At 34.6% G+C, this 13,079-nt stretch overlaps 1 protein-coding gene across 1 annotated transcript in view; it reads right to left on the reverse strand.

The window, feature by feature from the left end:
* Nucleotides 1-7,919: 7,919 nt before the first annotated feature.
* PPP1R1C (protein phosphatase 1 regulatory inhibitor subunit 1C) overlaps nucleotides 7,920-13,079 on the reverse strand; it is a 103,501-nt gene continuing 98,341 nt past the window's right edge. Inside the window, exon 5 of the mRNA XM_045559306.1 lies at nucleotides 7,920-8,399. Within this exon, the coding sequence (XP_045415262.1) occupies nucleotides 8,311-8,399 (89 nt within the window). The 3' untranslated portion in view covers nucleotides 7,920-8,310. The remainder of the gene's footprint in view (nucleotides 8,400-13,079) is intronic.

Here is a 13,079-nt window from a genome sequence, read left to right on the forward strand (position 1 = left end):
ATTAGGGCAAAAGAAAAAAGAAGAGATCAACATATGGTGATATAATTAGTCTGATTAGGGAAACACATCCACAGAATTTATGCTGCAGGGGAAGTGTAATGGGAAACCCACCCATCTATTGCAATGCATTGAAAAATGCTAGCATTTTCAAACAATAAAGAAATAAAAGATATTCTCATGTAATTATTAAAGAGATGTTCAACCATCTGCAAGCTATTTGTTTTTTAAAGTTCTTTTTGTCCCATTGCTTTGATTACAGCCATGTTATACCTTTGTTATTTTTGAGAAGAATGGTAATTTGAAATCAATTAAATTCATTCCTCAGTTAGCTTGAGGAGAAGAGCAGAGAGAATTTTCTCTTTAGCTCTTCATTAAATAGCAAATTGTGTCTTTCAATGTCATAATATCTATAACATATTCCACACTTGCACGTTTAGGTCTGGGGTAATTATACTCATTCATATTATTTTTATTTCATTGGCGATACAAAGAAATTGGGAGTAGTAAGTGAAAATTATTGTTCTTCAAATCCTGGGATGGATAAGGGGGGTAATAATAAATAGAGCAATTTGTGAAATTATTTTCATTTTTATTTTGTAACTTATTAGAAATTGAGAAAAAGAAACAAATTAAAAAGGTTGATATCTTGTTAAGAAAAGATTATACATAAGATTGTCATAAACTCAGAAATTCTCTTTTTTTAGATATTAAAGGTTATTTTTTCTTTTTTTTTAGCATCACATCATGGAAGGAGAATATTTAGTCATTTTTTAAAGTATAGATTTAAACATAGAAAATATTCTGAAATGAACCAAATACTTTAAAAAGCATGTCAAATTTCCTTCTTTTATTTGTCATAGGTCATCTTAGTTAAGCCAATACCAAAGAATTAAAGTAGAACTCCAGTTCTTCTTCCCACCCCTCACAGTCAAATCTATCAATAGCAAAATTATCCACCTATTCTTTATGTCTGAAATAACACACCTATATGTCACTATGGAAGTTCAGTTCTAAGTCAATCTATAAGACGGTGTATAAGAAAGCATAAAAGTCTATGGTTCCCAAAGAAGATGGGCTTTTCTGTCCTAAAAACTATCACAACTTCTCAAACAGATCATAAGCTAATGGAAGGGTTTGTCGTATTATTGTTTTATTTAGGGCCACTTATATTCTTTGGACTCCAGTTTTCTTATTTATAAAATAAATCTTATCTATTATATATATTTAATGTGATTATTAACTGAGACATATAGGTGAAACCATTTTACTATAATTGTAAAGAATTAAACAAGTATTTACTAGCAGGATAGCAATGACAATAATAGCCTATTTATTTCTATAATTCTAATGCTTAACTCAATAGTTGGAAGGTAAACTATCAATAAAGATTTGTGGAACTAAATCAAAGCAAGACCAACACCAACGGAATTGGAAAAAGAAACAAAGGAATAAATAAACACAGTGGAATGTGAAAAAGAAACAAAGGAAATGTGTTTGAAAGCCTCTCCATTGTAAGAGAAGGCTCATATTTTAGAATAATAAAAACTCAAAATGAATCACTAAAAATTTACCCAAACTCAAGATCTCCCTTTTAGCTGTAGAGAGAAATACATTAAAACCAAAGGGAAAACTTGGCAAATAGTGTAGTATAGATAATTAGAAAAAGTATAAAATGAAAACAATAAAACAATTTCTGAAAAACATGTTAATATTTGTGTATAAAATATCCAAAGTGCTTCAGAGGCAGTCTGGAGTTGGAGGTGGTGGGGGTGGTGTTTGTTTTGTGTTGGGATTTTTCCAAACTCAAGTAGAAGCACAGCACTAACAAGTCAACTTCTGGTTGTTATCAACTCATTTTGCACCTGGAGGAGAAAAAGAAAATATTCCAGAACATAGTGGAAGCTTTCCAGAGGATTTAATACCACATCATGTAACTCTCTGTAAAGGGAAAAATCTTGTATGCAGTACTTAGTAGCAACATAGCTTGTGTGCTAGCATAAATGATCCAATTGGTGATTTGTAGGAGGAAATTTTCCCTGGAAGAACTTTTAAATATTAATAAAACAACAAACAAAAAGCACCATCATTTTTTAAGTTAATTTTCTAAGAGGAAGTTTTAAAAGACAAAAAACTACTGGTTACAATGCTGATTCTATTACATACATACATATGTGTGTGTGCTTGTGTATTTCTAACTCAATTTTATTCTGTTGGCTGTCATACAAGCATGTGAGGATATCCCTTTTCTCTTCTGATCCCACCTTCTCGTAGTACAATACTTCTGCTTTCTGTCTCTTCCCATCTCTTCTTTTCTCCTTTGCTACTTGTCTGCAGTTCCCGAAAGAGAATTAGAGAGGAGAAACATGGATCTTAGAGTCAGAAGAATCCTCACAAGATCATCTGGTCATCACTTACATCATTATCCACATTTTGCTGATCAGAAAACTGTATCCCAGAGTGGCTAAAGGACTTGCCAAGGACACATATCACCATAATAAAGAGAAGATACTGTACCGTCTGCCATATCATATCACGTTGTTTTATTTCCTTCCAAAAATTGATCATTATCTGAAATCTCATTTATTTATTAGTTTACATGCATATTGACTGTCTTCAAACACTAGCATCTATACCCATGTATTTAAGGACCTCAACTATTTTATTAATACCTGTATCTCCAGCACTTAAACAATGTGTAGCATGTCATAGGTAGTCATATTTATTGAACAATGAACAAGAATTTTGGTCTCTTGTTTATAAAGCATATTTATTTAAACATCACCAAAAAATGATATGAAAAACAGCATAGAATAATTAATAATATCTAGTTCTATCTAGCTACAGGTCTATCGTAAACATGACCGAATTTATGTATTTTTAATTAACAAAAATATCAAATAAGTTTTAAAGTTTTAAATTTCTTGACATGATATGTAGCCAGTGCTTCCTTTAAATGCTAACTTAAGGAAGAAGAAAAATCCCTAAATTCTCCTCATTTAGGAATTAGATGCTGCTGATTGCACAAACAACATCCATGCTCACTTTCAAAATGAGAAACCTAAATTAGTTGGCATGTGGCAAGGGACCTGGTTAAAAATATTTACTTTCTCAAACTCGCGTGCATAAAGGTGTGGCTCTGTGATACAGTTCTGGACCCTGAGACATTAGTCGAGGGTTTCTGGAAAAGCCTTTCTTCTTTGCTACAGGTTCTTTCCTTTTCTCTCCCCACTGTTTTTCCTGCTTAGAACAGACTAGATGCCTGGAGCAGCAGCTCTATTGAGACCAGGACGTTACAACTCTGAGAATGTTAAGGGATATGAAAAGTGCCTGTTGCTCTTTGGCGTCGATTCACTGTTCCAGTTCTGGACACTTTATTGCATGACATAGACAAACCTCTAAGCCATTGTTTGTTGATTTTTCTCTTATTTGCTGCCATATGCTTTCCTGCCTGACACAATTTTGAACTTCCTGTGTGCTCTGAGGGAAAATTCTCCAGGCCTCAGTTTTCCCACCTTTAAAATAAAGAGGGGTAGATCAGTCTTCTTTTCCAGCTCAAAAAACTGCTAGCGCCTCTAGGCTAATCTCACCTCCCGAAAACAAAGTCATGGTAATGTGCTCTACAAACATTATTCAGTTTATTTCACCAAACTTCACATGGCTTTCTGGTGACTGCCTGCCTTTGTGAGTTAACCCCTGTTCTGAAGAATCTGAATTTCAACCACTTCTATTAATTATAAAAGCAAACAGTTTTAAGTGCAAAATGAATACTAGAAAAAACATGTCTACTTACATTAAAGTGTTTATGCTCATGTGCAATTTTTAGTATTTATTTGTGAATAAACTCTAATATCCTGTTACTATCAGGATTCTAATATGGTAACTTGATATAGTCCTGGGATTTACTGTGTTCATTACTTCAAATTAGCCTCATTGTTACCGAAAGTCAGAGAAAAGGGAAAAAACTGCTAAGTCATATCTGTAGAGTAAGAAATAAACAATGAAGATGAATCCAATATCATTTTAATTTACTTCACCCAGAATATTTTCTTTGTCTCCAAGCTTCAAGTTTCCTCTTTTGCCTACTTTTCTCACTAATCCACTCTCATGTTCATCTTGCCTCTACAGACCAAGTCTCCATGTTCTGCATAAAATAGATTATTAAATCCGGCAAGGGAAGTGGCTGCACCAATGTCTGTGTCCACAAAATAAACGTGAAAGAAAGACCTACAATTGAGTGGCAGGCAGCCTCTTTGCAAAATGCAGTCAGGCACCTATGCATTCATGTAGATTAGTTCATTGAATTCACAGGGTATTGCAAAGTAGAAACCTTTACCTCCATTGCTGTGTGAATTATGTGAAATGTTTGCAAAGTTGAGCACCTTAATTATTTGCAATGTCTTTAAAACTAAATATGCACCCCCAGCATTTCTCTAAAGCTCTTTCTCTGATATTTAGTTCTTTAGAATGTTATCATTATGAAATCTAATAAATTAATTTTAACAGATTTTATATTTCAGCAACATAGACTTTTTTATTAATTAATATACTGGCTTTGAGAACTGGTTTTTGGAATCAGTGACTTAGAAAATAAGTAAAGGCATTTCTTCCCACATTCCCCTTACTCAGAGAAAGTAAATACTAAAAATTGCATATGAGCATAAATGCTTTAATGTAAGTAGACATGCTTTTTCTATTATTCATTTTGCACGTAAAATTGTTTGCTTTTAGAAATGGTTGAAAAAACATACGTTTTAAAAATAATGCAATGGACTTGGTTTATGAATTCATATTTTATATTGTGATTAAATCAACTCTAATACTTACACTTGATGGCTAAGACAGTATTCAAAACCAGTGCTTTCAAAATTTTATTCAATTTGTGAGTTTGGGGGTACCACTTCTGCAATAGTAATTTAATATTTTTCTTTAAATGGACTTAAAATACACTCACACTTTAAACTTGCCTCATTCTAAGCAATAGCTACAAAATCATGGATTTGGGATTGCTTATTATATGTTTTTTCTAATACATATTATAACTGTATTTATAGCTATAAAAATAAAATAATTTTTCCCTGGCCAACCTAAAATCATCTTGTTTTCCACAATGTAGAAAACATTGGCATATACAAATTAAAATTAAAAGTGGGTGGTAAAAAATTTTTTAAGAACAGAAATTAGTCTGAGAATTTTGTTTTTTATAAAGACTCTCACGCTGTACAGCTCTGGGGAGGAAAAGAGATTATAAAATTATTGTCCAATAGAAAGAACTCTGGCCTAGAGTCCTGCCGGCACTGCCACACTCTTTCTTCCCCCTTATCATGGATAAGAGGATAAAAAATAATCCCTAACTTATTCACCTGATTCGCCTTTCTTACATTCAGTACAAACACTTCCAGAGGATCCGGAGTGAGTGGCCAGGATACTGAGAAAAACTTCAGAGGAACTGATGACATTTTATCAAAGAAAAGAGGCCACTTAGGAGATGACATCAGAATGTTCTTCAATGTCTGGATGGCTGAGATATAGGAAAAGAGTTAAAGTTTATTCAGAGGTGAATAAGAGAGGAAGAGGTAAGTGTGTAGGAGAAGGGGAGAGTTTAACATACAGAACAATCTGAGCTGGCTAGTTGGCTTGGGGTACAGCTGGAGTTATTCAAGAATAAGTGGGGCAATCAATCACTTGCCCGTGATGCTGAAGAGGATCATGTATGAGATAAGGCTTGGATAGATGGCTCTGGGGTCCTTTCTACCTCTAATAATAATAGACACCAATTATTAAATGCTCACTAAGTTGGCCTAAGCATTTTTTAGGTCATGTGTCATGTAAGTCTCACAACAAGCCAGTAGATTAGGTATGATTATACCCATTTTACAAATGAAGAAACTGAGTCAAAAATCTGCTAGAGGTTGAATTTGAATCCAAGTCAGAGTGACTCAAAGTCAGTCTACTAAGCGTTATATCACAGTGTATTATGAATGTGGCCTGGGAACCATAAAGGTTTCTTTTGTTTTGTTTTGTTTTATTTTGGTCAGAAAGTTTCTTTGCCCATTCTGCCAAACTGAAACCAAGTTGTCTTCTTGAAGAAAATTTTGTTGTAAACTCTAATTGTGTAAAAAGGAAACTGAAAAGCCATGATCTCAGTTGGTTTCCTTCAAATTTCTGAGAAAGCCAACAAATTTCCCAGGAAAGACTTAAGCTTTTGTGATCTCTTTGTGTTTTGAGAGTAGAGAACAGAATAGGAAAAACCACCATTTCCCAAAGAAAACTTATGCTTTTAATTTTGATCTCTTTGTGTTCTTAAGAATGGAGAATAGAACAGAAGAATCCAGAAATCATTCTGTTTATTTCCCCAAATGATGTTGCAAAATCAGCAATAGCTTTGGTTTCTTTTTGTCTGCCTGAGTCCTTTTGAAAAAGCATGTATAAAAGTGTCTGTTCAAGAAAAGGGAAGGGCAGTTTTATTTTTTTAGTATGTCAGATACTCAATACTCTCAAGGGGTGTTTGGATGGTTTCCAAACGCAAATAATTCAGAATCACTTAAAACAAATATGGCCCTTAATCAGGTTTTAAGTAGAGAGAAACTTAGTAAATCAAACAGTCATAGCAAGTGGTCTAGAAACTGCAAAAATATTTAGCATATTAAAAAAAGGGGGGGAGTTTGAGAGAGAGAGAGAGAGAGAGAGAGAGAGAGAGAGAGAGAGAGAGAGAAGGAGGGAGGGAGCAGGAAGGAGGAAGAAAGGGAGGAGGGAAATAGAGACAGAAAGAAGAAAAAGGAAGCAAGGGAGGGAAGAGGGAGAGAGGAAGGAAGGAGGAACTGGAAAATGCATTCATACACATGGCACTACTTATCAATGAGTTTTACGTTTGTTTTCTTGGGGAAAATATGCTAAGGAAAATGATTGTTACCTCTACTGCATTCTCTTATAACTTAATAAAACTCTCTTAATCTCTATATTATAATACTCCTATTCAAAATTAGACTCGATCATTTTACTTTTTTGAAGCTTGACTACAGTGGATTTCACATTTGATTTTTTTCTTCCTGTCTTAATTTTTCCTTTACTGACTTTTGAGATATCTTTTTATATTTTTTTTAATCCATGATACATGTGGACCTCACTAGTATTATCAATGTTGGAACCAAATTGGGCATACCTCCATCCCCACTAGATTTTGTGATAAATTTTAATAAATTTCAGATACTTTACATTCAAATGTCTTGAATAATTTAAATTGTTCATAACGCCAGAACTACTTCAAATTTTCAAAAAGTTATATTCAATAAATATATGTTGTGTTGTAAAACCTTGCATTATACTAATGCTTTATCTTCTATGCTAATTCTATGGTAGGAGAAGAATTATCTTTCCTTTATTTTCATAACTCCCAGCAGAGTACCTTCCTAGGGATAAGCTCATAAAAAATAACTATTGAATTAATGAATGAATGACTATATGCATGAATTAATGCAATTTCTTATTTTATTATATAGACAATTAATAAAATGCTAATTATTTATTAAAGTGCAATAGGAAATAGATGGCCTAAATCTTAAGTAATAGCCAAAAAAAGGGGCAGGGGGACTTGGCATTTTTTTTTTTTTTTGGATTTATCATTTTTCTTTCTTAATAACTAGAGAAAATACTGGGAAATATATATCTCCTAGCTTTAAAAATGAAAAGAATTCTCTGGTTCTATAAGTAACCATTAATGTGTTGTTGAAGGGAAAGAGATACTTAATATTTAATATTGTGGTGTTTCGAATCACAAAAAATGGCATTTCTTCATCATTTTGACATGAATACTGTGTTCTATTCTGTATACAGAAACATGATAAATGTAGATCTTAACCTAAAGACATTAGGTTAAGATTAGATATTTCTCTTTAATTTAAACCCACATACACACCATCATCTAAATGTATTTAATATTTATTTTTTTACTTTTAAAGTGATGCTATTTACATTTGACCTTAGAATGCAAACCTTTTCAGTAAGACATCAGGGATTAAGCTCTGGCAGTATTAAAGTTAGAACAGTCACATGTCTGCAAATTTCTATGAAGTTAAAAAGAAAAATCACTGTAAAATAAATGCTTATTCTTTAATTGTAAGTGATGTGGAACAATATGTACTTAGTTCTAAAGTTCAGTCAAGGAGGCTTCCGGGAGGTGCGTAACTACTGTGTGAGTGTGGAGTGCAGAGATGGAGGATGCTTCCAGAAGTCAAGCAGTGGAGTTTCATAGGATATTCAGAAAAGTTAGTAGTTCAGGTATCCCCAAGAGGCCTTCTTGCTGCAGACCAGCAATTAATGGTCCCACTGCTCCTCTCTCTCATTGATGCCTTCTTCTTCTTCAGGTAATCCTGGTTCACTCTGGCCTTTCGGATGCTTTACCCCTGAAATTATAAAAATTAGACAAAATTTAAACGAATTTTATTTCTGGCAGATTCACTGCTTTGCTGGAAGAGATAAAGAAAAGGAGTGGGAAGTTTTCATTGGTGTTTATGTGTTTTTCTCCAAGAATCTTAACAATGCAATCCTATATAAACCTTTTAATTCACTGAGCAATAAAAACACACCCAGCCAAATTTCCATGAGAGGCAAGCTATCTTTTATAATTAAATCCTCTCCATTAAGGATTGCATCACAGCCTATTAAAAACCTGTTAACTAAAAATCTGCTCACAGGCTCTTATTATAATTCTGATGTATCATTTAGTTCAAATATTGCTTTTGGCATTTCTGAATTCTGTTACAAGGAAAACCATTGAAATCCCTCGGAACAAAAGGGTGTGCATGCCATTTCTGTAACTTATAAACAACAAAACAATCATAACATTGTTAGTCTTCTTTAGGAACCTGAACATACCCATTTGATTACAGAACTTGGCTATTCAAAATTCTTCAGTAACTTCCCCCACAGCCTACAGAGTGGGGAAAACATTGGCACATCTTTACCTAGTACACAAGGCTTAGATGATTTGGCTTCTCCCTACCTATGGGGCTTCATTTCTCACCAACCCTGCCTGCTCCTGTTTTCACAGTAATTTATGATTTAACAATGCTAATTTACTCATCCCCATTTCCTGACCACTCCACGCTCCCTTAGGCAACCATGCTTTTCTCCTTATGCTCTCACTTCCAAACATCTTCGTCCTACTCGTACAACCTGGTGATGTACCACTCACCCTTCCATATCAGCCTGTCTCCTCTCTGATGGCTACCCCAATTCCCCATGCAGACTTAGCTGCATCTTTCTCATCTTCCCCCCAGCTCTTGGATCACCTCTTGTATCAATTACCTTGTAGAACTGTATTTTTTACATATCTTTCTCATTAGAGTAAACTCCTTGACATTGGGAGCTATATAGTTTCACAGTGCCTAGCAAACACTAGATGCTCAGTAATATCTATTATCTAAATGATTGAATTAATGAAGTAACAATTTGGTATATGCCTTTGGCACTTCCACAATAATCTATCTTCACCTTTTTTCAAAATTAACTCAAATTTAGAATATAAATCAGAAGGCAACTGCTACAACCATACTCAATCTGCAAAATTATCTTTCCTTTCCCTTGATTCTATTCTGTTAAGACCTCATTCTAGCTGAAACTCTATGCATTATGTGGAAAATTTTATTTTTTTTATATTTTAGAAAATTGGTTTATGATATTTTTCAAAGTATTACTGGAAAATGCTCCAGTAAGAATTAGTAAATGAAAAGAGTCATTACTCATGTTTGCTGTGAAACAAAGAGGCTCAAGAAATGTGTGAATTTGTATGCACTGCAGTCAGCAAGCCTCAGAGTGCTATTTGACAAAGAACGATATCCTTGGGCTTGGTGGATTATCTTGCAAAAATATTTTATCAGTTGTAATAATATTTAAATACTTTAATTTCATCAGCAAACACAGATCACTGACAATTCCTGTTGACCCAAGACTGCAGAGAGAAATTTGCTATTAAGAAAGGGGACTTATTTCATATTATTACAAATTACGTGGAAAAGAAGTCTCAATGCTAAGGAAAAGGGAAGGGAGGTTGAGCATCCAACCAGTTGCTCTGCTGGAGTCTAAAATATATAAGTCACTAAATCTCACAACTGCTTCAGGTAAATACCTGGATGGTAAAATTTAGACTTAGAGAAGATAAGTGATTTGTTCAAGGTTATGGGGGGGTATGGTGCTAAGACAAGTTTGACACGTAATAGTCCCTCAATATACACTGAATGAATAAATGAATGAATGATTAAGTCATAAAGTTCCATTATCAGGGGACACAACTCATTTTCACCCTTAGCTTTCTGGATGCTGACCTAGACTTTCCTATCATTCTCTAGGATTTATCATAGGTTAGCTTACCAGTTAACCTGGTTCAAAGGTCTTGGGGTTCCCTCAGAAATATTAAAGCACAGGAATCATTCAGCCACCTGAGCTGAGGTTGCCTGTACCTCCTCAGGTTTGCAAAGGTTCTATTGACTCCAGAGTTCGTCCCTTTCATCCACAGATAACTACAGAGTAATGAAGTTGTGTTCAAGACAATTTTCTTTAAATGAGAATTAATTACCTAATGCCTACATTGATTTGTCTAAATGAGGGAATCAAATGTAAAGAAAAAAAATCAGTAAGTAAAATGTCCAACTTATTAAACCATGACTCAACTACTTCCTACACTTTTGTATAGGTCTACTTGCTTACCATGAGCTACATTTAATTTATTTTATAATAGCAATGGTCACAAAGTTATATAAGAAAGTCAAACCTTTTTTAAAGCAAAATTATTTACTTGGACAAACCTTGGAAGGTTCCTTTCCTGGCCTTATCTGTTGTGATGTTAATTACGTCCATGAAAAGCTTTGATCAGGCAGGAGCTGGTCACATGTTATCACAGAGCTGTTCTGCAGAACATCTACCACAAATTCTTTAGTTCCCAAAGCACTTTATTCTAATGCCATTTTTCAATTGGATAATGGATGGTTGGTTAATTTGTGCTTTGAATTAGCCTTTAAGGCAATCTTTCTCTTTTCCTATCAGCAATATTCATTTGGTTATAGAAGCAATAATGCTGAGATTAAAGCGTGAAGTCTGCTGAGAACTTTCTAATAATTTCTTTCTCCCCACACCCCTCCTACATCCCCAAACACACATATAATTTGTGTTTCAACTTTCTTTAAATCCTCATTTGATGTTTGAGGAAGATTACAATTGATGTAATTCTGGAGGTGGAGGAAAATAAATTGGTCTGGGGGTGTTGATCAATTTCTCAGAAACTCCTCCTCTGCCAAATGCTATGAGCATGAGGAAAGCCCTTCACCTGCACAGGGGCTGTGGCTTGGCAAGCCACAAAGAGCTTCCTGGGGCAAGCACAGACGGGGCCAGGGCTGCTTGCAGACAAAAGGCAAAGGAATCCCAAAAAAACACAATGGAGGTTCTTTTCTTTGTAGCAAAATGAACATTGGGGAAAAGGGACCATATATAAGACCAGGATATGTAATATGCAAATGTGAAGGACTGAAGAAAATATAATTGGATAGAAAGAAGTAGACTGAATAAAAGATAAAAAGGAAAAAAATGTTGCTTCCAAGAAAGTACATAACATTTACACTCTTCTCTATTCTGTTGATCAGGTGGTTAAATGTGGATTGGATGAAGCTGGGAAGTGACTGAGTGAAGCATTAGTAACAGTTAATCCTTTGAGGGAGGCTTATATTTGAAACCACAGGTCAATATTTTTAATCAATTAATTTGGAGCCAAAGATGGCAGGTTTGTTACATTTGTAGGTGACACAAAATTTGGAAGGGAAGATGACATGAATGGCAAAACTAGCATTCCAAAATGTTTTCAAGAATTAGAATGATGACCTAAGCAATTAAGGTAGAGGTCAACAGGATTTTGGGTTTTAGACAGGTTATTTGGGGTCTAAAAAATAAAGTATGAGGACAACCTTGATTGAGTATAGTTGGGGTTTTTAGGTGACCACCACTAATTTCACATGATCCAGTAGAAGCTACCTGTTTCTAGGCACAGAGCTCTTGGTGGGTTAGTGGTATTCCCAGCGGCAGAGTCAGTGGGATAAGAAAGGGAATTGCTCTCTAATCACGTGTTGTTCGCCCTCTTCCCCAACATGCTGCCTAGTTCTCAACTCTGCGTTTCAAAAGGACCACTAAAGAAGGCAATTGGGATTAAAAGTAATTTTGTGAACTCACTTTTCTAGAGGAATTCTAGATGAAACTGGTATGTTTCATAGAGAAAAGTAATAGAAGGCAATAGAGGCTGCTTTTGAATTCCTAAAATACTAGGAAAAGAGATAAAATTAATCTGTGTAGTTCTTGAGAACTGAAGTAGTGTCAATGGCTGACATTTATGTGTGGGACTGATTATAGCTCAATATAAAGAAAAAAATTCTAAATTCTTTATGTTTGCCCAGCCATAAACATGTGAATGAGCTCCCCATCACCATATGTGTTCAAGTCAAAGCTAAATTTCCACCTCTGAGGTGAGTTATGGATGGTCCCTTCATTGCGCAGGGTAAACTAATAACCTCACTAACCCTGAGATGCTATTAATCCACACACGAAATGTTCTATACTACTGAAAAATTTTCTCTGTTGTGGCTACTATAACTTACCAAAAAAAGTAATCATAACTTCAATGAAATAATGGCCCAAATCCACATTTTAAAACTAATTAATATCCAGAGTGGAAATGTAAATGGATTCATTTTTTTTCGACTGCATACTTTGGACCTTAGAAATCATTCTAAAGTCCCCTAACAAATTTGTGTGTACATTTTAGAGACCCTCTGACCCTCTTGGAATTCTATTTATAGTTATATTTGTGCTTTTTCTGGGAAGGTCTATACTTTTCAGTAGAATCTCAGAGGGGTCTCTGACCCCCAAATAATTATGAATATGAGTATTAGTCTAATATTTTTAATTTAAAGATGAAGAAACCTTTTCAGATGGTGAAGTGACTTGCTTAAATTCACACAATAGTTATTGGGTGAGCTGGGACACGAACTTTGCCCCCTAATTACTACCGGGAGCTCTTAGCCTGGGTCACCAGGAATTAATCT

This window comes from Lemur catta, chromosome 8 (genome assembly GCF_020740605.2).
Source record: "Lemur catta isolate mLemCat1 chromosome 8, mLemCat1.pri, whole genome shotgun sequence".
NCBI lineage: Eukaryota > Metazoa > Chordata > Mammalia > Primates > Lemuridae > Lemur > Lemur catta.